The sequence below is a fragment of the Pezoporus wallicus genome, unplaced genomic scaffold (genome assembly GCF_028554395.1).
Source record: "Pezoporus wallicus isolate ANWC-B61680 ecotype Strahan unplaced genomic scaffold, APGP_CSIRO_Pwel_v1 contig_6354, whole genome shotgun sequence".
In the NCBI taxonomy this organism is placed as follows: domain Eukaryota; kingdom Metazoa; phylum Chordata; class Aves; order Psittaciformes; family Psittacidae; genus Pezoporus; species Pezoporus wallicus.
Window position 1 is genome coordinate 994456 of NW_026638688.1, and position 27723 is coordinate 1022178.

A 27723-nucleotide genomic window follows, 5' to 3' on the forward strand; every position below is an offset into this window, starting at 1 on the left:
GACCCAGACCCAGACCCAGACCCAGACCCAGACCCAGACCCAGACCCAGACCCAGACCCAGACCCAGACCCAGACCCAGACCCAGACCCGCTGCTCCGGCGCCCACACCTCGCGCTCACCTTCTCCGCTCGCTGCCTTCTGTTGGGGTTTCAAACCTCGCCGCCAGCCTGCTCCGCCAATGGGAGCCCGCACCTGCCCGGCCGCCAATCAGAGCCCGTCGTGCGGCAAGAAGGGGCGGGGCTTGGGCGCTCCACCTTCTGCGAAGCTCCCGTCGGTCTTTGCGTATGGCTCCGCCCTGCCTCACCTCGGGCGGAGCGAGCAAGATGGCGGCGGGGCCGGGCAGTGAGTGTGGGGTCTGTCGGGAGATGCGGTGGTGGAGCGACGGCGGCGGGGCTGGGGCGGGAACGGGGCAACGGAACGGCCCGAGGGGAACCGAGCGGGAGGGGCGGTGCTAACGGTGGTGCGAAAGGAGGGGGCCAACGGACCCGGGAGGGGTGGGGCTGTGGCTCGGGAGGGGCGGGCCGGACCGGACCGGACGTCTGGGGTCGGCTGCGCCGCTAAGTCCATCCCTTCCCGGCAGAGCACAAGCTGCTGAGCGCCGGCCCTACCGAGCCTTGGTCCATCCGCGAGAAGCTCTGCCTGGCCTCGTCCGTCATGAGAAGCGGAGACCAGAACTGGTAAGCGGGTGGTGAGGACGGTGGCCCGCTGTGCCGCTGTGTATGCGTGGATATGGCATTCCTGGGATTGTGTGGGGTGCCCTAGCGTGGCTTTACACTGTGCTGGTTCTTTGCCTGACAGCTTAGTTCTTACGCTTGTGCTTTCTGTTCAAAACAAAGATGGGGGCATTAAAGGTGAAAGTATTAGGAGCATACCTGGACAGTGTTTTTGCTTCTTTTATAACCCCTGCATAAAAACAGAAGTGTGTTAAACAGAGCAAAGAATGAATACTGGTAGAGGTTGCACAGAGCAGCTGTGGCGGCCCCATCCCTGGCAGTGTTCAAGACCAGGTTGGATGGGGCTTGGAGCAGCTTGGTCTAGTGGAAGGTGTCCCTGCAGTGGCAGGGCTTTGGAACTGGAGGAGCTTTAAGGTCCCTTCCAACACAAACCATTCTGTGATTCAGTGTTCATAAATTGGAAGAAGTGAGTTGTGGTCAAGAAGAATATTTTGTAACAGATTTTTGTACACAGCATTTGAACATGGAGCTCTGGTTTGCTGCCTTTTTGCTTCACCAGGGTAAGGTTTTTGTGAAACATAGTGGTGTCATCAGAAGCTAGAAACTTGCTTTTCAAAGCAAGGGAGTGAAACTGTTGTTTATGTGGAGCAAGCAAATATTCTTGAGTCCAAGGGCTGTACTTGAATAATTTCTAAACATAACAACTCCTTAGCAAGTTCATTGTATTCATAAATCCTAGGGCTATTCAGTGATGAATAAATAAATAAATAATGGCTATTCAGTCATTGAATGCCAATGAATGTCAAAACGGGTCAGGGTGTTTTCTCTGCATGTTGGCTGGGGAAGAAAGTAAGTTGACAGTGATTTGCCATTTCTCTCCTGTAGGGTCTCAGTCAGCAGAGCTATCAAACCTTTTGCAGAGCCAGGACGCCCACCTGACTGGTTTTCCCAAAAGGTAAGGTACTGACATTTGGATCTTGGAAAAGGTGAATTCTGCATGGGATAGTTAATACAGCTGCCCAAAAAAATGCATTTCTTACTTAAAAAAAAAAAGAAAGCAAAATTATTTAAAAACAAAAACACAAAACCCCCAAAATGTTGCTTGCATCATGTTAAATACTTTTTCCTATTTCTGAAATGAAATCTGAGCTTACAGTGCAGTTAGATAAAGTTAAGGAAAAGACAAGAATGATCAAAGACGTGAAACAGCTTTCTTGTAAGGGATGGCTAAGTAAGGTAGAATCCCTTATGTAAGATGATGTTACAGGAATACGACAGATGCCTGGACAGTCAGAAGTGGCGTGTTGAGGATCAGTAAGAATTAATAAAGTTTTTTATAGTAAAGATTTAGAGGCTATCAGGAGACTACTAGAAGGCAGGTTTGAAGCAAACCTAAAGAGATTGTTCTTCAGCAGGCATGTAATTAAGCTGTGGAATTCCTTGCCCCAGGAATTTGTGGATGCCCGTGTATTTTGATGTTTGGTATCCTGTTGTTTGGGCAAGCACCTGGAATTTTTGTTGCATAAAGAACTAAGGGAGGAGAAGTTTGGTGGTTTAGGTTGCTAACTGTTCCTTTTAAACTGTGAAGATGGCCTTGATAGAATTATTTGTCTTCTCCAGTAAAACATTTTTGGTTCACATTCACGGACAGAAACGTTGTAACAGCTACAGCTTCCCTAGTCATGCTTGCTTTGATTTCTAAACTGTTAGATGGGAGCATCTGTTCTTTAACTTTGTTTTGAAGATCAGCCTGGGCAATGCTGGAGTAAGAGAGTGAATACGCTTCCTCACTTTGAGCTACGCTTCCTCACTTTGAGCTACGCTTCCTCACTTTGAGCTACGCTTCCTCACTTTGAGCTACGCTTCCTCACTTTGAGCTACGCTAAATTATAGCCTAGGGGAGACTCTGGAGAGCACTGTCACATGCCTTCATAAAGTGTTAAACCACTGAAGAAGGAGGAGTATGTGCCCTTAGGGTTTGTTGATAGGTGTTTGCCGCAGCTGACTCTTTAGTGTCCTCTGACTTTCTTTGTTTTTTCTTAGCACTGTGCATCTCAGTATTCAGAGCTCTTGGAGACTACAGAGACCCCCAAGTAAGTATAAAGTCTGGCACGAGTGCAGTCTGCAGCAGTTTGGGGTAGACTTGTCAGTTCTTATAGCAAAGCACGTGGTAGTGCTCCTCCCAAAAGGAGTGTAAAGCGACAAGGAGATGCAGTCACAACTGGCATGGGTAGGATTCAGGATATGGCAGATGGGAAGGATTAACAAGCCCAAGATGTTCCTCAGAAGATGCTTCCTGTATCTTTGTCTTGTCTCCTCTTTTCTTCATAAGTATTTCAGTATTATGTGGTTTGAAAACTGTGTCCTTGTTAGTGTCTTCCATATGGCCCTGCTGTTGTTCCAGTACATGGCCGGAAAACTGGGGCCTCTCTGCCACAGCTGAGTCAGTCACAGCGTGCGTTTGTGGACTTATGCAGAAAAAAGGAAACATTTATTTGTCTGGAATAAAACTCTACATGTTAGTCTTACTGATCAGAAGCTTTGCACATAAAATCACCACTCAGAATAGAGGTAGAAAAGACAGCAGGAGTGGGAAGAGGAAATGGTTTTTAATATGTCTCTGTTTTGCAGTAGTTTCTTACAGTTTTCTTACCAATGCTATCCCTACAGCTTTATGGTCTCAGATGTTTCTTACTCCTAACTCCAGGAGTTTTGTTTTGGGACTTCACATCAAATTAAATCAAATGCAGGATGTTTAAAAGTGGTATTTGTTTGTGGTAGTGCTGAATGATCTTCAGCACTAGAATTGCAAAGACAAAAGGACTGACTTATGGAGGGTCAAAAAATAGGTGTTTCTTCATGGGTAGAAAGAAACTTTTCTGAAGCGGAATGATTGATTTTTTTGCACATTGAGAATATGCAGTGGTTTTGCATCTTTGATCTATTCCTGAAATCTCTAACACTGGACACATTGAAGAATTAGGGTGGGGGGTTTTCAGAAGAGATTGTTTAAACATTGAGCTGTCCAACATCATTTAAGGCAAATTGGAAGAGGTGGATTTTTTTGTGTGCATGTGTCGGGAAGGACAGGCAGCAGCCACTTATGAAAGGAGGTTTTCTGTATTTCATGTCTGAACTGGTTTTGGTTTTCTCTTACTCTAGGAGAAAACGTGGTGAGAAGGGGGAAGTTGTGGAAACTGTGGAAGATGTTATTGTGAGGAAATTGACTGCAGAACGAGTTGAGGAGTTGAAGAAAATCATTAAAGAAACACAGGAAAAGTACAGGTATGCGGCAGAGGAGTTGAGCTGTGGTGCATCCAAGAGCCCTGTTTTGGAAAAGTTGCCTAAGTGGGATGGTGCTTGGGATGAAAATGCCACTTAGGGTGTATTGTTCAGTGATAAGTAAGATTTCCCGATTACAGGCAACTCAAGAGGGATGCAGAGCTGATCCAGGCTGGACACATGGATAACAGACTGGAGGAGCTATGCAATGAAATTATGATGTGAGTTACTTAATTATTTCCATGTTACGCTTTCTTCTGAGTTTATAGTTCTCTGACACTGTTAGCTGTCTCTTGCTCCGTATACTTTGGATTAAGAGAAATGGGGCAGCTGGGCTGATGCTTTGGCCTCTGAGGGTGGACTTAGATTAGCCTGGAGGGCACCAAGTTGTGTGGAGCATGGTTTGAAATGTATCAATACAGAGCTTGCTGGTGGCTTGCAGCATCATGCGTGCCTCCTCCATTTTGATAATCAGCTGGCAGTGAAATTTTCTGCCGACTGTGTTGTTCTCTGACTGGCCTCTGACTCTGCTTTCCTCCTCAGAGGAATTGAGCCTGAGACCACAGAGGCAGCTCATTGTTGTCTGGAGATAATGGGGTGGGGTTCAGAAAGCTTGTTGCAGAAGAGGAACTAAGGGGAAGTGGGATGCTCTGTGACAGTAGGCTTTGGTTCTGTATGCAGAAAGAAAAAACTGGAGGAGGAGGAGGCAGAAGTCAAGAGGAAGGCTACAGATGCTGCTTATCAGGGTAAGCACTTTTCCCCAGAAAGGGATGCATATATTCATAAGAGCATTTGGGAAATATTTAAATCTTGTTAAGACCTGTTGGGAGGAATTCCTTGACCCTGGAGTTGGAGAGAAAGATTGTATTTTCTTTCCAGAACCACATTTGTAGCAAGGCAAAATGCAGAGACATTTGAGAAAGGAGCAAGTTCTGTAGAAAAGGTATACCTTAGAGAAAGCGGGACTAGCAATGAGCTTTGTGAGTGTCAGGCTTTTTACCCCTTCAGTTTTCCCTATAGTTTTACTATTGTCTGAAGAGAAAAGGAAGACAGATTTGTTCTGAATATTTAATTAATTTATAGCTCATGGGGCAGTTCAGTGAGCTAACCTGTCTGTGGTGTGGTGCAAGAAATTCCCACAATACAGATTGTCTTCCTGGGGTTCTTTAAGATGAAGTCAGAGGTTAACTCTTAGGGACTGTCCAAGTTGCCCTCATGGAATCTCACTGTTCTTTTCTATTCTCTTCCAGCTCGTCAGGCCATTAAGAATCCACAACGACGGTTGACGAGTGTGATGGTTCGCTCCCCTGCAGGCTCAACCTCCCCAGGGGGAGACTATGCTCTGGGAGATCTGTCTCAGCCTGCTGTGGATGAGGCCAGTCCAGGGGTAAGGATCCTTCTCATAGTAAGAGAGAAAGACCAGTCTGGGACATAGAGCTCTGCATCCATTATGGAGAAGGAGCCTGTGGAGACGCCCTTGCCTTGTTTTGCAGACTTTTTGCTGTGGTAGTGCTGTAGTGTGGTTGATGTACACTGCTGCTACGTGCCCTCTTCCATGTCTGTGATGATCAGGTGCCTGGATCAAAGGCTGTGTTAGGGGCATCAGTGGGTTGGCCAGGCAGTCTTCAGTGTGCCTGGGAAGTGGCACTACAGGGCAGGGAAAGGGTGAAAGCATATGCCTGGAGTAGGTGCAGTGAGTGAATGGAGTAGGTGTCTGTGGTGTGCTGGATCAATGCTCTAGGGGGAAGGAGCAAGTGGGGCTAGTCCGTGTGGTGGAGTGTGGCTTTGAACAGTGTGGTTTTTCTCTTTCTCAGGTCACTCCAGGGACATTGCCCAGCACCCCAGTTGCCTCCTTCATTGGAATCCCTGACACCCCTCCAGGCTCTGCTCCCCTGGATGCCCCCATGACCCCAGTCACTGATGATTCACCCCAGAAAAAGATGCTAGGACAAAAAGCAACTCCGCCTCCTTCCCCTCTGCTCTCAGAGCTGCTGAAGAAGGGCAGTCTCCTGCCCACAAGCCCCAGGCTGGTATGGAGCTCTCTGCTCATATATGCAAAGGCTTTTTTTAAAGCGTACAGGTTTTTTGTGAGAGTCCCAACAGAAGTGATAGGTGAGCAATAGAATTATTCCTGTGAGCCACAGAGTGGGACCCTTTCCCAGCAGTGCTATAGTTCAGGACTGCAGGGAGCATTCAGCACGTGGGACTGGCTGTCTCCCTCAGTTGTAAGGAGTTGGAGTTGCAGGCTTTGCTAGAGGAAATCCTTCTCCCCAGGGGAGGAAGGATGTTAGTCAGCATCATCCCAGTCAGCCTCCGTGGAGGTGTTCTTGATTTCTACTTTGGGCTGGGCTCACAGTTCTTTTACATCTTGGCCTAAAATTGAGTTTCAGTATCTGTAATGGATCTTAGCATAGGAGTAGGGAGTCCTTTAATGGAGTTCATGACTAACATTGAAGTGCTTCAGTTTTCTCCTAATTGTAGACAGTTACTAAAATCACTGTGATGACAGCCCACTTCTCCTGTTAGTGACTCTGGAAATCTTATGAGGGTGACCATTGCTGACCCTGTTCAGATCCCAGTCTGAAAAGAACAGCCATCAGCCTGCCCATGGCATGGGTTCCTTATGTTAGTGTTTGTGTGATGGAAAAGGTGTATTGCTGTTGACTTCCTTTTTTAAATAGTCAGATTTGGGGTATTTTCTATTTGTTTGAGTAAATATTCATGGGTTGTATGTTTGCATGGTGCAATGTAACATAGGGTACAGCAAGGAAGGGCTGTGGAAGACTGGGTTTTCTTTGTAAACCATCTGTTTTCTTTTAAGCAGATGGCTTGTATCTGCTTCAAGGTCCATCATAGGTTTACTGTATGACATTGATAGAGTTACTTTCCACTTTGGTGCTTCAGTTTCCCTCAACTCAAAATAAGGTATAATTCCATGCCATCTAAGGGGATAGAGAGACTGGTATCTGTAGAGGATTGTGAGGTCCTTGAACAGAGGAACTAAGGTAGAGCAGATGATGTATTTGGCCTAACTTCAAAGGAGGGTGGCAGTGCAGCTGTATTGTAGCTGGAGAAGAACAACTAATTTCAGACTTTCATGTTGATCACTTGCTTGGGGGCCTCAGGCAGGGACTAGACTGGACAAAGTGCAGGAGAAATGCTGCAGATAATGGACATATTTGTGGAGGTGCATATATGGCAGAGAATCACTGATGTGATGGTGATCTCCAGGATTTTCAGTTCTGTCCTCCTTTGGCAGGTTGGTGAAAATGAAATGGCAGTGGCTTCTGGACATTTGAACAGCTCAGGAGTCCTGCTGGAGGTAGGAGGTGTCCTCCCAGTGCTGCACAGTGGGGAAATGCAGTCGGCACCTGGTGCTGTCCCTGCATCTCCTGCTGCTTCAGGTAACTTGGGACTCTCCCTGTACACTTCTCCCTTCAGATGTACCTTCAGACTGTTCTATGTCTATGTCAGTTCTCTTTGGAGAGAGATGAAGGACATCTAGCCTGGCTGGTTTGGGGGCTTTATGAGTTGTATTGCTATTTCTGTACTCCCATCCCTCTCACCCCTACTGTTTTTAAGAACTTCCTTATGCTTGCAGGAGAAAGAGTGCCTTGATCTAAAATCAGTGAACAATTGGACTTGATTTGATCCTAGTCCATGAAGTCTAGTTTTCTGGGTTTGACACTGGCTAATACTGGGCATTTCAGTGTAGAAAGAAAGGGCTAAATGACAGGGAGTTGTGTGAGGGGGAAAAATGTGTCAAACTGCAGCTCCCTATGAACCTGGAGAACTTGTATCCTACCTCTGCTTTAACTTAGAGGCCTGTTGAGGATTAGACCACAGTGGACTGTGAACTCCAGAGTAAGTTGCACGGAGAGCAGGGTGAGAGGGACAGTGCAAGAGTCCTTGTATAGAGCCTTTTCAGAATAACCTGCCTAAGGTGAAGGTTCTCAGCTCGTGCTAACCAGTGGTTTAATCACATTGTCTGCAACTGAGCATTTATGCCATTTATTCATATATAATTCCATATGAATAATACACTTTCCTCATCCACTTCTGTTCTTCGAGACCCATTAATTTGGTCCAGACAGTTTGGTAAATTCAGACTGGATGTTACTGTGAAGATGAGTGGCAACCTTTGATACAAGAGGAATTCTCCAGGAAAGACCTGCAGAGAGATCCCCTCTGCTCCCTTCCAGCTCCTGTGATGACCATTTGTCTTGGCTCACCTTATGTGGCTCTCTCAGCACTGTTTTTCAGATTTCCTGTAATTGTATTGGGATGAGCCTTTGGAAGGGCATCTCTCTGCATGTGTGGCTTAGCCTCTGCAGCCCTTATATTGAACGCAGTGTCCCATAGTCTGCATGGTTGTCTCAGACTGCACACACAAAGGAGTTGTGCATTTTGGGGTGCAGGTTCTCCGTATGGTTTTGGGGACCATTTGTAGGTACCTGTCAGTGTCTTTTTTGCAGAAGAAGCCACCAGACAGTGAAGAGACCAGTGGTGTCTTTGTGGACTTGAGTGGTGGCTGCTTCTTGCTCATGTGCTTTTTCCCTTCTACTTTCTGTTAGGTGCTCCTACGCTTTCCCGGCTTTTAGAAGCTGGTCCTGCACAGTTCACCTCACCTCTTGCTTCCTTCTCCGCTGTTGCCAGCGAACCTCCAGCTAAGCTCCTGCCACCCCCAGTAGAGCCTGTGTCCCAGGCTACAATTGTCATGATGCCCACGCTGTCAGCACCATCTGTTGTGCCACCAGCTGCAGCTCCAGAAGGCGTAGCCACAGGTGCGTTCCTGAACTACGCATTCATAGATCCTGCACTGCTGGGAAGCAGAACTTCCTTGGGATCAGCACCCAGCAAGATCTCAGCTGGCCTTTTACCACCCTGGACTCACCAACCTTTCAGCTGGAGTAAACAGATGGTTTTAAACAAGATTTGCTTGGGAGGGGAGGAGGGGAAGGGTGTTAATGGTGTGTTGCTGTATTGTGGTTCAAGGGCTGGAATCTCACTTTATTGTGGGAAAGCAAACCCCTGTTTTTCTATTATTTTTCTAAGCCATGCTGTTGTGGGTAAACCTAGGATACTTGTGGTTAGTCTTATCCACTGCAGTGTTTATTTATGTGGGCTTGACTTCTTCAGATCTGTCTCTGATTGACAACTTTCATCCGTGTGCAGTGAGCCAGCCAGAAGCCTGTGTTTCTATGGAGGCAGTGTCTGATACCCACACTGTGACAGTGTCCATGGACAGCAGTGAAATATCGATGATCATTGATTCCATCAAGAAAGAGTGCCTGGGTTCTGGGGCTGGTGGTACTGCAGGGTCTTCCAAAGATCACTGCATGGATGGGAAAGAAGACCTGGATTTAGCTGAGAAAATGGATATTGCAGTGTCCTATACAGGGGAAGAGCTGGACTTCGATACAGTTGGAAATATTATAGCCATCATTGAGGACAAGGTAAGCAGGCAAAGCAGAATGACAGCACCTTTTGCTCCACATCCAGTTAGGTTAATGTCAAGTGATTACTGTTTACCAATTTGATTAGTTTAGACCAGCAAGAAAATAACTATTGCAAAATGCACATTCTCACCATCATTGTGCAGATCAGTAGGAAACGGCTCTGTGACACTACTGTGTCTGCTGCTAGTCTACTACATTTAGCCTGGTGCTCCTCTTCAAAGCGCAGAAGGAGATCTCTTACTTCCTCATGTTGGGTAGGGTTTGGGTTATGACCCTGGCAGACAAATGAGCACTGCTTGCAGCACACTCTCCAGAACTGCTGTATTTCTGAAACTGGAGCTCCACAGGGATTGATAAGAGTCTGGCTGTGAAAGGCAGCTTTGTAAACCTGGTACACCAGGTTTTCCACAATTGTCTCATTACCAAATAACATAAACTCTTTTTTTTTTTTTTAATCTCTTTTTCTGACCTTGGCCTGCATTGCTCTGTGTTTTGGCAATAAAGGTAGACGACCACCCTGAAGTCCTGGATGCAGCAGTTGTAGAAGCTGCTCTGTCTTCTTTCTGTGAAGATACAGATGACCCTCAGACCCTGCCTGGCCCATGGGAACACTCAATTCGTCAGGAGCATGAGAAACAGGCCCAGATACCCCAAGTGTCTGTGACTGTGAAGCAAGAGAGACTGGAGTGTGAGGAGGCAGAGGCAAAGGGAATTCGAGACCTAATGGGCATTGGTGATCTGGGATCAGAAATAAAGACAGAACCTGCAGAGCAGGAGCAGAATCAGCTGGGCTCTGAGGAAACCATAGCAGCAACTGCAAGAGTGACAGAAACACCAGAGCTTCGAAGTCAAGAGACAGAAGAAGATCAAAGAGCAGCTGTAACAGTAGGAGAGACTTCTGAAATCGAGATAGAATCAACCAAGGGAGAAGACATGGTGCACAATACAGTGAAGGCAGAGGTATGTGGGCAGAAAGGCTGTCTGGAACTGGTGTGGGGAAAGAAAGGAGAAGTTGTGGTAGGTAGGAGAGAAGTTTAGAGGAAGGATGACTGTTGGGTTGAAGGTATCCCTTCAATGAATGTGACTGATTGTTCTCTTGGGAGTCATGCTGCTGATCTGTTCGATCTGCAGAGAAGCTCTCTGCTTTAGGCAGTACCTTTGTGTATCTCCCCCCGCCCATGTGCAGAATTGCTGTTGGGAAGGTGCTCAGTGAACTTCATTTTGCCTTGAGTTAGGTTAGAGTGAGTGAGATGTGCCCACACCTTCACTGAAGTAAGCTGACACAAACATCTAGATTTGTGCATTTCTCTTCCCTCCAGACCCCACCTGATGATGATTCATCCCCTCCACAAGTCCCAAATGTGAGTGAAGACTCCTCACAGGCTGATGTTCAGCACAAATTTGAGCTGTCAGGTAACTTAATTCAGCTAGGAAATCTTTTACATGCAACATTATTAGCTGGATAGTTGTCAGTGATCTGGTTCAGGTCTTTTGGGGAGGAGGGAGAAAAGATACGTGTAGGAACAGTATTAATTACTGCAGGACAGTAGGTATTGGTGCAGGAGCTTTTGTAGGAAAGACTGCTTTGGAGAATCAACCTTTCTGCTTTTCTTTCATTCACAGAGTCAATGAAGGAGGAGGCCCAAGCCCTGTTTAGGAGTCAGATGAAGGTAATTCTCAATTGGTCGTAGTCATCTTGAGTGTATTAGTAACATCTTACTACTACTGCTTCCTGGCTCCCATCTGCTGAAAAGCAAAGCTTATGTTCCACTTTCTGCACTGAGAAGTGGGCAGTTTGCAGTTGGAGCTAAAGGGGAGCTTGCTTCAGGGACTGTGAAGCTCTGTGTGTGTTTCTGTGTCTGCGGGGGGAGGCAGGGTAGAGTGACTGGGATTTTGGCAAAGTGCCTGTACAGCTGTCAGCAGCATAGCAAGAAAATCACTGCTGAACCATAGCTGCTTTGGAGGCTCTAGGTTGCTGCCATAGCTGGCTGTGCAGACTCATGAACTTTGTGTTTCAGGATGGGCAGGGTGAAGAGGATGATGAGGATGGTGCCAGTGAGGCTGCCAGTTTGGAGGAGCCCAAAGAAGAAGATCAGGGTGAGGGATATCTGTCAGAGATGGATAACGAACCCCCCGTGAGCGAGAGTGATGATGGCTTCAGTGTCCATAATGCACCTTTACAGTCTCACACGCTAGCTGACTCCATCCCCAGCAGCCCAGCCTCCTCGCAGTTGTAAGTATCAGTGAAGCTCTCAGGTACACAAGTGAAATCCCACATTATTTTGTGGGAGGAACATAGAATTCACGATTCTGTTTTGCTGGCTGAGCAGCTCTAGAGGGGGAATTTGTTGATGATTTGTTTGGGTCTCTGCTTGCAAGTGCGCAGGCAGCACTGTAGCACCAGGTCCCATGGATTAGTGTAGGCATGTCAAAGGCAAAACAAACCATAAGGTGTCTGCTGTGAGGTAGTGTGCAGACTCCTGAAGGAAGTTCTATTCTTTTCTTCCCAGCTCAGTGTGTAGTGAAGACCAGGAAGCAATACAGGCCCAGAAGATTTGGAAGAAAGCCATCATGCTAGTTTGGAGAGCAGCAGCTAATCACAGGTGGGTTTGATATCTGGAGAACCAGCAGAAAGAAGTGACTAATCCTGGACAAGTTTCCACTCTTCCTTCTTGGAGGCTCACTGGGTTATGATGAATCATCCTGTTAGCACACAAATAAACGTGAGAGCATAAACCCAAGATTTACCAGCAAGGAGGACACTAAGTGAACTCCTTCTTTCTGCAGGTACGCCAATGTCTTCCTGCAGCCTGTAACTGATGATATAGCACCAGGCTACCACAGTATTGTGCAGAGGTGAGTCTCAGCACTCTTCCCATCATTTGAACTCTGTGTATTTGCACATTTGTGTAAGGATTTCTGGCAGGAACAACGTAGCTTTAGTTGCCATGCAACTGCAAAACTTGGAAGGTTATTTTTTTCTGGCATGATTCAGTCAGAAGCAGGTTTCCCCAAGAAAAGGGTTGTCTTCAGTAACAGACAGATATCTTTACACAGCCCTATCTTTGAACAACGCACACTGGCTTACACATATTTTTTTTATCTGTAAGGTGGTACGTGACTGATCTGCTTTTCCAGTTTCTGTCCAAGGGTAGGAATTCCAGAGACCTATCTTCTTTAATGAGCATTTTTACTGCCCCAGATAGCAGACTCTTCTGGAAGAATTACTAGAATCTCCTCCTGTCCCCCAAAATATCTCCTAAACAATTCAGTGGCTGCAGCTCTAGCTCCTTAATGTCTCTTTCATTGATGCCTGGAGAAGGCAAATGCCTCTCTGAGGCATCTGTTGGGGTGTTTTTACCATTCATAATAACTGCTGGACAGCTTGGGTCCTCTGGCCCCAGGGCCTTGGAATTCAGGAACACAGTCTGTGCGTGGGGAAACCTGTTTGGCTAAATTAAATAGGTGGTCTAAGTAGACGTGGTACTGTCTGCAAGAGAGTGAGTAAAGAGATATTTCTGTTGCTGTTTCTGACTGCATTTCTTTCATAGGCCAATGGATTTATCTACCATCAAAAAGAACATTGAGAATGGGCTGATACGAACCACAGCTGAATTCCAGCGTGACATTATGCTGATGTTTCAAAATGCAGTTATGTACAACAGCTCTGACCATGATGTGTACCACATGGCTGTGGAGATGCAGCGAGATGTCCTGGAGCAGATCCAGGTAAAGTGCATCTGCCTTAGCCCATATGTATGGGAAAGACTTTTGTAACACCACAGCTATGCTCATAGTGTCTCTGACTGAAGCAGTCTCATCTTTCTCTGCACCTCTCTTGTGCTAGCTCAGGTGTTTGGTGAACTAGATTGTAGGTAAGTTAGATGTAACACAGCAGAATTTCTTTTAAGGTTCAGCCCAGACCAATTTCAAATCTAATTTCCTTCAGGGAAATGCTTAGGCCAGCAAGAACCAGGGTGTGGTTGAGGAACAGAAACAGGCTACGAGAACAGTGAATGACAAGGGACGCGATTGCTTCTGGTGGCTGTGCTGGTTTATGCTGGTATAAAGTGTACATGAAACTGTGTCCTGTGAATATATGCCATTTAAAATGGCTTATGAAGTAGAGTGTCCCAGCTTGTAGTGCTAACACAGTTTGAACTGGGGTTTTAGAGCTCCTCAGGACTTGTGGCTTCTCAGGTAATTGCAGAAACTTATTCTGAGTAGCAGACAAGGAACTGAAACTGCCTCTAACCCAGTCATTCCCAAACTGTGATTTGTGATAGTTAACTGACACTCACTAACTGAGCTTGTTTTGACTGAGTATCTTAACAAAGTGTGGTTTTCTTGCAGCAATTTCTGGCCACACAACTGATCATGCAAACATCAGAGTCAGGGATCAGTGCAAAGAGCCTACGTGGGCGCGACTCCACTCGTAAGCAGGATGCTTCAGAGAAGGTGAGGATGCTTCACCCTGTGGAAGGGCACTTGGGATCTTTTGAAGAAACCCAAAATACTGCATGAAGTTTCCATACCAAAGGGAGAGAATGTTTTTGAGATTGCAGTGGCTCCAGCATCTTCACGCAAATAAGTTTTTCTTTAAATGTGTCCATTGATGAGATTTCAGCTCTGGAGCTGTACATCATCCCAGAGGCACATCTCATGAGTTTTTTCTGTAATCCAAATAGTTCCATTCCCTGTTTTTAAAAACAGGTGATGAAAACTGTAGGGAAATAAACAGAGTATTGGAAGAGGCATAATACGGCAGGATGGTGAAGGTGTAGAGAATTGGAAGAGTAGCCTCTGCCCTGTCCTTCACTTCACAGTCAGATTTTTAGAACCAGGGAATCGTTCTGCTCTGGTTTGCTGTGTAAAACGCACCAGAGAACCTTTGACTTCCACAATGATCTAAACAACAGCAATCTAGGTTTGCTTGTTGGGTTTTTTTTTCTTCTGTAAAGACACATTGAAACGATTAAGTGATCTCAAGTGCTGTCAGCTAGTGCATGTAGCATTGCGATAGCAAGGACTGCCTGCTTAGTTCTAGTGGCAACTGCAAAATGCAGAGATTGTTTGGTAGACTAGGCCTTGCCATGAACGAGGGAATATCCCTTTCCTAGCATTCTGACTCTCGCAGTATCCCTCTTTTGTGCATTTTTATGTTCCTGCTGCATAAAACTGACGCCATGCGGGAAGGGGAATGGGGCACGTGTTTCTCTATGCTGTTGTGTGGGCTCAGTGCTTCTGTGGTGTGTGCATTTCCATATCTGATATCTGATAAGTCCTTCTGTTTGGCCTTTTAACAGGACAGTGTCCCAATGGGCTCTCCTGCCTTCCTTCTCTCTCTCTTTGTAAGTATTGAAAGGCTGCAGCAGGTACTGCAGTACTGCTGGCAGTGTGCTCTGCTCTTTGGGTGATTGCTGCACTGTCACAGCATCCTTAGCATTGCAGCGGTGTGTGTTTAACTTAGGGGTTGTACAACTGGAATCATTAGAGAAGAAATATCTTGGTCCCTTTCTCAGCATGGGTGAGTGGGAGGGGCTTCAGTCTTCTGGTTCCAGGTGTTCTCGTTTTGTCATCTGCCTTTGCTTTCTTCCACAACTTCTCTCCTGCTTTCTTTCCATGTAAGTGGGAAGACAGACCAAGTGGTGCACTACTGTAGTTCCTACATCTCTTATGCTTATACAGCTGCCCCTTCTGCACGTTCGAGACAGTACAAAAGGTCTTGGGGAAAGTGAGGAGTCATCTGTGTACTCCTTTATCAATCATGGTCCAGAAAGCAAATAAGATACTCTGCAGAAATATCTTGCTCTGTGCCTGTGGTGATCTGAAAGTGTTTGGAAAAATATTCCCTCCAGGAAACTCCAAGTCTCTGAGTTGTGGGGAGGAGAGAGGGGAGGAAGATGGAGAGTTGGTTTTTTCTCGCGCGTATGTCTAAAGACAGAGGAGTACTCCAGGAGAGTCAGCATGTCAGCCAGAGAGAGAGGGCAGCGGATCAAAGGAAGCTCTCAGCTCGCCTCCTGCTCATGGAAAGGAGCTGTGCGGAGAAACTAGGGAGAAACTAGGGAGCCAGGGTCACTCAACTGGAGGAGCACTTCCCATAGGGATCAGCAGCTGATAAGGTAGGTTAGTCAGCAGTTTCCTCTTCCCATCTTAAGAGCCAAGCTAGCACCTACTGCTTAGGAGAAAGCCTGCACTGTACAGGCTCAAAAAGCATCTGTCTGGGTGAGAGCCTTGTGCCTCTCTCTGCCCTGGCTGCCCACAGTGCACAGAGATGCTGCACATCCCAGCACCTGTGCTGTGTCCAGGGTGAACTTTAGGTAGGTCTGCAGGTAGGCTGTCTTAGGACAGCTTCCCTTAGGAAGCTTTCCTGTTTGGAAGGTATGAAAGCTTGTTATCAGATGCGCAGTTCTTTACCTCCCCAAGTGCTGGAGGAAGTGTTCTGTGTTTTGGGTTGCGTAACTCTTGTTTGCCTTGTCACTAGGATGGAGGCACCAGAGGGCGTCGCTGCGCCATTGAGGCAGACATGAAGATGAAGAAATGATGCTGCAGGCAGTCAGAAAACCCCAGCACCTGGCACCCAGAGCTGAAGTGCAAGCAAGACGCTGTTAACAGCTGTTGGAGGAGGAAGAAAAGCTGCAGGTCCATTTCTGGGACCTGGCCCACCTTCTTCGCTTGCCCCTCTGGAAAGCAGTATCTCATCGGAATGTGTAACCCAAAGAAACTTTCCTGGAGGGGAAGACTAGCCCCCCTGCCTGTTTTAGGGCAGTCGTCTTGGGCTTCATCAGTGTTCTGGTGTTAGCTAGCAACTGGTGGCTCGTATGTACTGTAATGTGAAGTGTACAGATTTTTACTAGTGATGTGTAAATGTGTATGTATATTAAAGTCTGGGAACAAATCCAGTGTACAGTGTGCAGTGTACTGAACATCGCAGCGCTCTGCAGTGAGGGGCCCTGGTGTTGTACAAGCGTGCAAACCTGTCTCAAATAACTACAAATATAACTTTCTTCCAGTTATCTTTGTAACAAGCATGGCAGAGCTTTGACATTAGAGACAATCCATCAGTCATGGTATGTTGCGTCATGCTTGGATGGAGGGGAAGCTTCTGTGCTTGAATGTGTGAGAACATGACACTGTGGTGAAGTGGTGGATCTGTCTGTGCAAAGTTAAATCCTACAGTCTTGTCAGAACTTTAAGAGACCAGTGTATTGAAACGTACCTTACATTCTTTCCCAGAGATCTGTTAAAGAGTGAAAATCTGTGATTCCAGCAGCTATAGGCAGGCCAGTACCTGGTTTCACAGTTGATCTCACAATTGAACTGCTTCTCTCTACTGGAAGTTATGGTTCTTTTCCTCAGCAACATGGATGCTTAACTGAGGTTTAAGTTCTCTGTGACAATTCTCAAGTCATTTTCTGCTCATACGACCTCTGAGATGAAACATGCGAATTTTCTGCCGATGTGAACTTCCAGGGGGAGGAAAACCCCCAACATTATCCTTCCTGATCCTTGCAGTAGCTGGGAGTGGTCTACACTGTGCAGAATGTATAGGGTGCAGCCTTTTGACATAGGTTGCAGGAACCTGAGTCACTGTGATTCAGACCAGAGGGATTGTTGCCTTACCTTGTAAGAGTTCCTGATTTTCACGAGTTTTGTGTTGGAGTTGGTTGTGTCTGCAGTGTTGAGTCCATGTACAGCTGAGGGTATTTCCACCAAGAATCACTCTACTGATGCGAGAAATGTGGACTCCTTTGGTTTGTTTACTGGTTAATTTTCCTTCACTACTAAAACTGGGACAGACTTCTGATAAGAATTTTTATGTCCTCACTTTCCAGAGATCACAGGTGGTTAATTTCATAGCACAAAAAGTTACAGGGTTCTTTTGGCTTTCATCTATTTTATGGACAAACTTTTTAGTAGTCCTTTTGCAGTAGGACAAAGGGTAGTGGTTTTAAACTGAAAGAGAGCAGATTTAGGTTAGATATAGGAAGAAAATCTTTATGATGAGGGCGGTGAGACATTGGCACAAGTTGCCCAGATGTGTTAGGTGCCCCATCCCTGGAAACATTCAAGGCCAGGCTGGATGGGACTCTGAAAAAACAGACCTAGTTAAAGACATTCTTGCTTGTTGCTGGGGGGGGTGGACTGAATGACCTTTAAAGGTTCCCATTTCTGATCCTGTGATTCTAAGTAAGATACAATTTTCTGATAGTATGATTCTGTGACCTCTGCACATTTATTTAGTGCAACTTGCTGCTCAAAGCTGGGCCACCTTCAAATTTAGATTGGGTTTCTCAGAGCTTTGTCTAGTCAAGTTCTGAACATCTCCAAGAGTAGAGATTCCCTAACGCCTCCAGACAACTGGTTTCAGTGCTTACCCATCCTCACAGAGTAAACATTCATCCAGTCTGAATTCCCTTTAGTGCAGCTTGTCATCACTGCCCCCTCTCCTTTCACTGTTGGCCACAGAGAAGAGTCTGGCTCCCTCTCTATAACAACTCTGACCCATCTTTGTCCGTGTTGAAAAACTGAGGTTGCAGCACATGGGAGGACCTTTAGTATGCCCACTAGTAACTTGATTTCATTATGGAAAGCATTGCTGTTCATTCCTAGCATTGGTTTCTTCTCTTAACCAGATATTTTTCTCTCAACCTTTTTGCTTGTCCTATAACATTTTAATAATCTCTAATGCCATTTAAGATCTTCAAAATCTAAGAGATTATTTTCTCTACAGAGCCTCATTGCTTCTTTCCCAGTTCATCATCTCACACCCTGACTACTAATTCTATTTTTCCTAATGCTTCATTCTAATCTATCTAGTGCAGAGCTGAGGCTTACTGTGCTGCATCTCCCAACAGCCACCCTGTTACAGGCAGATAAAAGCAACCTTTCTGGTTCTCCTGTGTTGGGGCTAACTTAAGTGACAGGTTACACAGTATAGGCATAGTCATGTTATATTTAAGCTTCTTTAGGATCCATAAGTGAATCTTAATGAGTTTAGTCCCTCCCTTGAGTTGTTCTAAAATCTCCGCCATTGACATTTTAATTAGAAACAGTCTCCCAGACCCATTCCAAATGAAAGTCTCCTGTGATCTCCTCTGTGGCAACTGCTGATAACGATGATTAATATGGTTTTTCCAACTGGCCCTATTTTCCACTGAGATGTTTGGCACTGATCATGCGTCATCCCCACTGATCATCTGGCAGCTCTCTACTTCTGATGTTTTTGATGGGGTTTGTTGTTGGTATTTGCTTTTATGTCTTTAGCAAATTGTTCTTTTTTTTTTCTTTCTTTTTTTTCCCGACTTTATTGTGAATTCTGCGTTTCATGTACCAGGGTTCAGGCTTTTATCATTTTTCTTGTTTTGACGTGTACGTTCCTTTTAAAGGCCATCATCTTTATTTCAAACAGCTTCTTGTATCAGCAAGGGTTGCACAGTGCCTGATCTCTCCAAAGCGAACTAAAACTTTCCAATTTGATAATGATTCCTTGCTGGTGAATTACGTAGCCAACATAATTAAGAGCTGTCAGCCAGTTCTTAATTAAGAACTGAAGTCTGTATCATTTTGTCCTTTTTTTTTTTTTGGTACAGAATTGGTGTGGAACTAAGCCGTCTGTAATCATTTCGCTCATCCTACTTGTCTTGCACTGATGCTGCTGCTCTGCTCTCTGGCATCTTGAGTCTTCCAGGATTTAGTAAAACTGAACATAAGGCCAAAGAGCTTTTTAATCAATGCTTATGCCCAAGTTCCCTGGGCTTCCTGATTTGAAAATCCTTATCCCTCTCAACTGGAATACAGAAAGATGATGACAAGTGATTGGATTACCCTGGGCTAAGGCTTTTCAGTTCTTAGCTGAGCTGTGGTGTCTGGTTCTGCATGTGCAGCCAGCTCTGCTGCTGGTGCAGGAAAGCACTTTAGGCATGGGGTTATTCTTCAGATGAAATCACAGTTTGCCAACTCCTTCAGCTGGAAGGTGAGAGCAGGAAATGTTATCTCTTACCTCATCATATTTCATCTGCTTCCGCTGAAGTTAACTTTGAAAGAGGCTTCAGAACAGCCTTTTAGATCCTAGCTCCTAGTTCATAAAATAAGCAAACAAGTTTGTACCACAAGTTATAGCTGTAGCTGTGCTAGCAGCCCTGAGAATGCAAAAGGAAATTGGTGAGAAATGTGCTTGTTCAAAAGTCTGGGAAAATTAGGTTGTACATAATTAAAGCTGTAGAGACACTGCTAATTAATGCATAGAATTCTCCATAGGTACAGCACCCAGCACTGAGTTCAGTGGCAAGATACACATTTTTCTTGCAGTCTTTATTGTTGTTACTGTGACTCTGCAAGCAGTTCCCTGACTTAGAGAACTCATAGTGGACTTATGCAGCAGGAGACACTTAGGCAAGGACTAGTGAACAGAGATGAAATGAAAGGTTTCCTCCTTCTTAAAAGAATGCTTTTATTTTCTGAGCTGTGTAGAACTGTCCCGTCAGCATGTGATTATAATTCTTCTCACTGGGTACACAAGATACCACCATCCAGCTAAATCACATTTGTCACTTTCAAAACAAAGTGCCTGTGGGGTTTGTCATAAGTTATTTCCAGTATAAAATGTTTTTATGTAAAAAGTGTAAATATAAATGGGCAGCAAAGGGAACTTCAGTGAGTTGTCCTTGGAGTCTCTAGGTGTTCACAACTGCCCCAGTTGGCTCTCAGGAGCCACAGCGTGACATGGTTTGAGCTTTCTACTGAATGCCTTTGGCACCTTAAACATGCATCACCCGAGCACAGTAACTCACAGACCCCTGGGCTGGGGGAGAGCACAGCACAGGCACAAGAAAACCTGAAGCTCAGTTGATCTGAAGTGGTGGTTTGTGGTGTAGAACTACAGCCCTACCACATGCTGTGATGTGGGCTCAGGTGCAGGCTGCTCACCTCACAGAGTCCTTCCCATGCTTTGGCTCTCGAGTATGTCAGGACATGAGCTGGGCTTTGCAGTTCTGGATCAGGGTACAAAGACGTTGCTGTCTCTTTATGCTTGTTTGCAGGTGGGACATACCTGGGTGTGGTGCGAGTCTGAGACAGAGTCTCACAGCGAGTCAGAGAAGAACAGTGACTTCCAGTCTCTTCATAGCTGGGATTCAAGCTTGGATCTGGACATGGGGAGCTGGAGGAATACTGAAGAGGTGGCCATGGGGAAGCTAGAGGAGAGCAGCCAAGAGGCAGACTGTGAGCCAGAGTTCAGTGATCCTCTCTGGGAGGATGATAGTGAAGTCTACCAAAAGGCAGAGAGTCCATGTGAAGATGACAGTCTTCTCCAGGTCTTCTCAGAGGTAAGACTGTTTGGATGACAAGAAAGTGGGTGGCATCTTCCTGAAAGATGAGGGTTATCAGGGGCTCCACCATCCCTACACACAGGAACAGTCTGGGGGAGGAGCAGATGCCCCAAGTTCACTTGCTCCCTACCCCAAGCCTTAGCCCTTCCTCCCATTTAGAGCTGGCATCACAAAAATACAGTTGCTTTGCTGAAACAGCTCACCTAAAGCACAGAGATGTCACTGAACTCAAACTTCAATAACAACACAGGGCTTCATCAGGAGATATTGCAAGGATTCCTAAAAATGGAAAGGCGTGAGTGAGTGAAAGCAAAAATAGCATCTGTGCTGTTTATTTCTTCTTCCTTTTGCCTTCAGAATTTGAAGCTGTAAATCTCCATGTTGCAGGTAACCCAGATGATGGAACCTCTCTGCATTAGCAGTGCAGAGTCATCACGGACTCGGTGGGCTCACTGTGGCTCTGGGAAGCAGTGTGATGGGGAAGACGTAAGGTGCCAGGAAAGAAACACAGGAATAGCAGTCTCGGGAGCAGAGGAAAGTCAGCTACACATCCTGGCAGAAGATGAGAAACGCTTCCCAGGAAGAGAGGTAGGGGTGAGGTGATCCTAAGAGAGCCTCTGGGCCTGGATGAGAGTCAAGAGATAGTAAAGGAAATCAGCTGTAGAAGAGATGGGGAAGTCCCAGGTTCCAAGTGGGGAGACAGGGACACACAGGAGGAATCAGCAGGGAGGGGAATGCAAAAGAAATATATGAGAGGAAGGATGTGGTTTTTAGGTATGGATATGTATCTTTCTGAACAGGAAGCTTGTTGCAAATCAAACCCTCAGATGTGAGTTGGAGGAACTGCTCCTTGGCAGTGTAAAGGTGACTCATGAGAGCTGGCAGTCTGCTCTCAGGTTTGAGGCAAGACTGGAATACTTGCCTTGTTCTAATTGCTGTGTTATGCAGCACACAGCTTGGCTGGTTTCAGGCCCACGTAGCTGTGATAGCAATAACCATCTGCCCCTGAAGACCATCATGTCTTGGAAGCAGGCACTGTCTAGCCTGGGTTTGCATCAGTCCTGTGTCTAGGGGGCTGTGGGCTGCCACCAGCCTGTGAGGTGTTGGTGTTATTCCCAGCAGTTCCCTCACAAGTTTCCCAGTGTTGAAAGCCAGCCACAGCACAGTGTCCACTTTGTTCCTGAGGAGTCTGTTCTCTGCTTCAGATCTGTTGAAGATTCTCAGGTGCCCTTGCACATAATCCCACTTCAGGACTCCAAAAAGCCTCTGCACTCTCTACATTTTATTGGCAAATCACTACAACATCACTCTCCTTCCTGGCTGAGTCTGTTCTGTCATATGCATGTGGGAGTTTGTAAGGAAACAATCCCTTTGCACTGTAAGATTTCCTGTTACCTATGTCTTGAGCCCGAGGCAATCTTACCTCAGCTCCTTATTGCCCTCTCTGCATCCATGACTCTTCCCAGAAAAGCAGACAGACACAACACTGGGCACCAGTCAGCCCCACGGTGTTTGTGTTTGCCTGAGCTGGTTATGATCCAAGAGGTGAGCTGTTACTGGAATGCACAGTGAATAAGGTTAAGCATCATCCTCCAGTAAAGGAGGGCAAGCTAGCTCCCAGCTGAGACTGGATGCAGTAAAGGGATAAGCAGCAGGCTGGCTTCTAGATAAAGGATTCAGGTGATGGGCTGCCATTTTAGATTTATCTTTTTCCTCTGTGCTCTTCAGGACAAGACTCAAGAGACCTCTGGAGAACAAGTTTTTGGTGAGCCACATCCACAGGAGATGAGTGATCAGGCCCAGGATCAAGATGATAGTGATAACACCTCTGCAGCCCCTGTGCTGGACTCCACTAGCCCTGCTGACACGCAGCTGTAAGTAGTTTGTTCTGCTCTCTTGAAGGTGCAGCAGAACAGAGTTGTTTCCTTTGTCTCACATGAGAACAAATGTATGACACAGGTCACATCCAGGAAGGTGAGAGAGCCAAGGAGAACAGGAGGGAAGGAGGTAACTTGTGCTGTCACTATGGATCTACCAGCATTCTGGGGCAATGATCCTAAGATGAAGTGAGAAGATTAAGTAGGAGATTAAATGGAAAATACAAGGCAAATTCGTCAAGGGAGCTGAGCCTTGTGTGATCTGAACATCGTGCTTTGTCAAGCAATGTCAAGTCCAGCTTCTAAGACAGCATGACCTTTAGGCAGGTGCAGGTGTCAGTCACACACAGGCTCTGACATGTGTGTGATCACCTGAGCTGCCTTTTGAAGGAAAACCATGGGTTTGGGGGGATGAGAAACTAAATAAAAACTCCTCAGTAAAGTTCTGAACTTCAGAGTAGTGTGAGCTTTTCCGTCGAACTTGATCCTGCCCTTTAAAGCTGCTCAGCTCAGCTCAGCTCTGGTTTCTACCTATTGCTCTGCATTTTCCTGAATTCAGGATGTTTAGTTGTGCATTCAGATGCAGAATGAACAACTAAATGGTTATCCACCATCTCAAATGGCTTACACCATTTCATCCTGAGAGGCTTCGCACAGCTACAGCAAAGGATCTCTGCAGTTCATTCACCTTAATGTGGTGGGTGCTAACGAACTGCTGCCTCCTACTTTGTCTCCAGTGTGATGATCTGGCAATGCATTCCCTTCCCAGGGTGCAGCTGAGCTGGGAGAACCCCCTGCAGCATCTGCTCTTCAAAAGAACGCTCCTGTCCATCTGGAAGATGATAGCCAGTCACAGGTATGTGGGGGCAAAGGGTTGGATTGACATGGCCCCTGAACACATTGCCCTGAGTTCTGGCTCCTGTGTCACCAAGCCTTGTCCTCCCCTCCACAGCAGCCACCACAGGCTGTCCTCGCAGCAAGAACAGCTGTGTGCAGCAAAGCTGGAGAAAACACTGCATATTTATTTCCTCTGCTTCACATGGTAGAGCCCAGATGTTGCTTCCTACACAGCTGGCACAGCCAGCTTTCAGCAAGGGGCTCAGCCTCCTGCCTTGTCGTGTCCTGCCAGCCACCAGATGCTGGCTGTAGCCCTCAGTAAAGAACTTCCTCCTTATATCCAATCTAAACTTCCCCTGTTCAAGTTTTAACCTGTTACCCCTTGTCCTATCACTACAGTCCCTAATGAAGAGTCCCTCCCCAGCATCCTTATAGGCCCCCTTCAGATACTGGAAGCTGCTATGAGGTCTCCATGCAGCCTTCTCTCCTCCAGGCTAAATAGCCCCAACTTTCTCAGCCTGTCTTTATACAGGAGGTGCTCCAGTCCCCTGATCATCCTCGTGGCCCTCCTCCGGACTTGTTCCAACAGTTCCATGTCCTTTTTATGTTGAGGACACCAGAACTGCACACAATACTCCAAGTGAGGTCTCATGAGAACAGAGTTGAGGGTGGTGAGGCACTGGAATAGGTTACCCTGGCGGTGTTTGAGGTTGGACAGAGTCTTGGGTGACATGGTTTAGTGTGAGGTGTCCCTGCCCATGGCAGGGGGTGGAACTAGATGATCTTAAGGTCCTTTCCAACCCTAACTATTCTGTGATTCTCATGGCAAGCAGGGAGAAGCAAGCACTGGCCCATGTGGCAATACTGTCTTTGGTGGAGAAGCAGACAGATCATTCTTTGTGCTTGTCGCTGTAGGTACAGCAGCCCATTCCTGAAGGCGGTGTCAGAGAAACAAGCCCCTGGGTACAGAGATGTGGTAAAGAGGTGAGTTTGTAGAGGAAGTGCTCACTAGTTGATTTCTGTCTGGGTCTTTTGGTCTTCTCTGGTTTCCAAAGGGCCAGTGGCTTCCTTCATCCTTTTCCAGACTTCAGCTGTCACCAGCATCTCCCACTGATTTCTTTTATTAAAACTCCCTTCTGGGTGATTAGAACCTGGAAGCTTGCACTGACTCTGGCACTGAAAGGAGCTCTGCCTGCCCTTTGCTGACTTACTCCAGGCACAACCCATGCAGCTGTGAGCCCTGCCTGAGCAGGGGATCCAGCTTCTGCAGCTCGGCAGCCTCTCCTCCCCATGCTGGAAACATGTGCCTCAGTAGATACTCTCTCCTCATCCACAGCTTGCTCCCCAGGTGTTTTACTGTGAGGGGAGAATTGGGTCACAAGAATATTTCCCAGAGAGATTAAGGACATTTTTCAGAGCTCAGTTACATTCTATTTTGGTCACAGTTGTGCTCTCTGCAGCCATTCATTTTCTCATTCTGTCAAAATAAGAGAAGTAATATTTATTCTCCATCATGTTCCCCTTATCAGCACTGCTATTTTTGCTAGTGGCACCATTCAGTTTTAAGGGGTTTTAATAGATACCTATTTTAGTAGCTTTTCTTTCTCCTGGACTAAAACCTGGGCTTCCTGAAGACTAATTAGAATTGCTCTGCTTGCCTTCCCTGGAGCTCAGCATCAGGGTTTTTTTTAGAGGTGACTGCTAATGACCTGCCAAGTTGACTGGACAGCAAGTGTCACATTGGCTAAACTTACTTTTGTCTGAAAAGCATTTCTGACTTCCCCCTCTTTGTCCTGAGCAATAAAATTGACAGCAAATAGCTGTGCTTTCATGGACATGCTGGAACGAGGACAAGCACTTTCATGCAGAGCCTTAATGCCTGGCCCTGGGCTGCAGTTTAATTTTCCTTCTGTCTTGTAGACCCATGGATTTAACCAGCATAAAGAGAAGACTGTCAAAGGGACAGATTCGGTCCATGGTCCAGTTCCAGCGCGACCTCATGCTCATGTTCCAGAACGCGGTGATGTACAACAGCTTCAACCACCACGTGCACCACATGGCCATAGAGATGCAGCGAGAGGTGTTGGAGCAGCTGCAGATGTTGGGTGAAGCCCTCCTGTGCCCAAAGGACAGGCTGGGGTGGGGGAAAAGGTAACAAGCCATGTCCAAGCCCCATTGGTTTTGGAGCAGTGTTGTCCCCATTGCTCAGGGGGTCTGCTGGTGCTTAGGGGCTGTGCTGACACTGCAGCAAGACTAGTTATCCCCCAGGGGCGGCTTATCCCCCTTTGTTCCCAGGTTGATGGGAAGAGGAACAAAATGGTTTCTAGAAGGGGCATGGAAGGGGCCTCCTTTCTCCCCTGGTAAAAGCAGCAGCGCAGCCCTGCAGTGGAAAACAGATTCCCTGGGATGACAAAAAGAAGGGAGGGGGAAAATCCTCTTTTGTGAGGAGCTGGGATGCGGCAGGCGCAGCCCTCTGCAGTGCGCACCCAGGGCGCTGCGGGACGGCTCCGTAACGCTGCCTTTCCCTGAGGGGCTGGGGCTGGGCACTGCGGCCCCGCGCACCGGAGCCCGGTAAAGGCCCGTGTTGAAAAAGCATCTCCGACAGCGGGGCCGGGAGAGCGGGGGAAGCCCGGCGAGGCGGCCGCGGGGGTGGGAAGGGGCCGCTCGCCATTGGCTGGCGCGGTGGGCGGGCAGTGCCTGAGGGGCTGCCGATTGGCTGGCGGAGAGGTGTGGAGCTGTCACTCCCGGCTGCCGTGCCGTGCGTGCTCCGGAAGCGGAAGCTCTCGGCGGCGCGGCAATGGCGCGGGAGAAGGAAGCGGAGGGGGCGACGGAGGCTGAGGGGACGCCCGAGCTCTCGTACCGGGAGCAGCTCGACTTCCTGAACCCCATCGCGCGGCCGCTCGCCTCCCGCAAGCTGACACGCAAGCTCTACAAGTGTATCAGGAAAGGTCTGGCCGGCACCGGGGCATGGCGGCGGTGGGCCTGGGCCGTGGCGGCGCAGCCCCCTCACGGTGTGATTCTCTTGCAGCGGCCAAGCACAAGCAAATCCGTCGCGGTGTGAAGGAGGTCCAGAAGTTCATCAACAAGGGGGAGAAGGGGTAAGCGCTGTCCCGACTCCGCTGCCCCAGCCTCTGCCCGGCGCGGTGGTTGACACGGGCTTTCCCTGCAGGATCACGGTGCTGGCCGGCGACACGCAGCCTATCGATGTGTACTGCCACATTCCCATCATGTGCGAGGACAGGAGCCTCCCCTATGCATACGTCCCCTCCAAGTCGGTAAGGGTCTGGGGCTGTGCAGCCTGGATGAGCCTTCCTGGAGAGGCACAGATTGGTGCCTGCGTAATGCACCTGGTCCTGCACCAGGGGATGGGAGTGTTCCAACGTGGGACCACAGAGCTGTTTGCCATGATTGTGTCCCTGCAGCTGCGAGGGACAGGAGCTCTGGGAGCTGTTTTCCCCTTTAGTTATGAGCTGGTACCTGCCTGCTCCCAGGAACAGGCACTGGCCCAGTGGCGTGATGGACATTCCTGGGAAGGGGTAGTGGAACATGCTTCCCCCATAGGCTGGAGCCTTTAGGATGTTGTCCCCAGTGCAGGCAGCTCCACAGTCCCTGGCTCCCATGCTGGAGAAGGAGCGTGGAGTGTGCAGGAGGTCCAGCGTCGTGCCACATTCTGGGATGCAGGAGATGAGCTGGGAAAACGGTTCTTGAACCCAGCAGGAGTCCAGAGGGGCTGGCAGACTTCTTCCTTGCATTGGACCAGGGTGTGAAGTGTGTCTGCCAAAGGCTGGGCCTCACCTTGGGGGGGCATCCTGGTGCCCTTCAGCCCCCCCACAACCTCTCTCTGTCCCGCAGGACCTGGGGGCCGCAGCTGGCTCAAAGCGCCCGACTTGCGTGATCATGATCAAGCCACATGAGGAGTACCAGGAGACCTACGATGAATGCCTGGAGGAGGTGGAGTCTCTTCCCCTCCCACTGTGAAGAGCCGGGGTGGGTTGTGCAGCTCCGACCCCCCCCTCTTTTCTTGGGGATGCGGCTGCGGGCGTTGGCCGGGGGCGGGGGAAGGGGTGAGTGTTTTGGGGTTGAATAAAGACTATTTGTGGGGTTTGTAGGATGCGGTCCCAGTATTCTGTTCCGGGGCGGGGGGAGCATACGGCTGGGGGCCGCCGAGCCGCAAGGGGGCGTCCGGTTGAGGCATGAGGTGCAGCCCATTACGCGGCGGGAGGGGGAGGAGGTCTGGCTGGGTTAAACCATCCCGGTGGAAGGG

The 27723-nt window shown here is 47.7% G+C and overlaps 3 protein-coding genes across 4 annotated transcripts; all 3 read left to right on the top strand.

Moving 5' to 3' along the window:
* Positions 1-299: 299 nt before the first annotated feature.
* BRD8 (bromodomain containing 8) lies at positions 300-16317 on the top strand. 2 transcript variants are annotated; one of them, XR_008972489.1, is made up of 23 exons: positions 300-342; positions 581-677; positions 1560-1629; positions 2718-2767; positions 3837-3959; positions 4097-4177; positions 4638-4702; positions 5207-5343; positions 5771-5986; positions 7216-7360; positions 8531-8740; positions 9132-9412; positions 9920-10375; positions 10735-10828; positions 11039-11085; positions 11434-11648; positions 11926-12018; positions 12203-12271; positions 12967-13144; positions 13769-13873; positions 14722-14766; positions 15356-15537; positions 15900-16317. XR_008972489.1 is itself a non-coding variant. In XM_057412008.1 (22 exons), the coding sequence occupies exons 1-22, from the start codon at positions 324-326 to the stop codon at positions 15957-15959; spliced, it is 2856 nt and encodes a 951-aa protein (XP_057267991.1). In that variant the 5' UTR covers positions 301-323; the 3' UTR covers positions 15960-16317. The 2 variants fall into 2 exon arrangements, 1 of the variants encoding a protein (XP_057267991.1); XM_057412008.1 differs by lacking the exon at positions 15356-15537 and having other exon boundaries at positions 301-342.
* A 3038-nt stretch (positions 16318-19355) lies between these two features.
* LOC130600519 (bromodomain-containing protein 8-like) lies at positions 19356-25630 on the top strand. The gene is made up of 7 exons (XM_057411936.1): positions 19356-19391; positions 20458-20742; positions 21133-21333; positions 22474-22619; positions 23392-23478; positions 24375-24443; positions 25380-25630. Exons 1-7 carry the CDS (start codon positions 19356-19358, stop codon positions 25612-25614), a joined length of 1059 nt encoding a protein of 352 aa, XP_057267919.1. The 3' UTR covers positions 25615-25630.
* A 620-nt stretch (positions 25631-26250) lies between these two features.
* On the top strand, positions 26251-27492 carry NHP2 (NHP2 ribonucleoprotein). The gene is made up of 4 exons (XM_057411952.1): positions 26251-26407; positions 26488-26557; positions 26629-26734; positions 27312-27492. The coding sequence occupies exons 1-4, from the start codon at positions 26257-26259 to the stop codon at positions 27435-27437; spliced, it is 453 nt and encodes a 150-aa protein (XP_057267935.1). The 5' UTR covers positions 26251-26256; the 3' UTR covers positions 27438-27492.
* Positions 27493-27723: the final 231 nt, after the last annotated feature.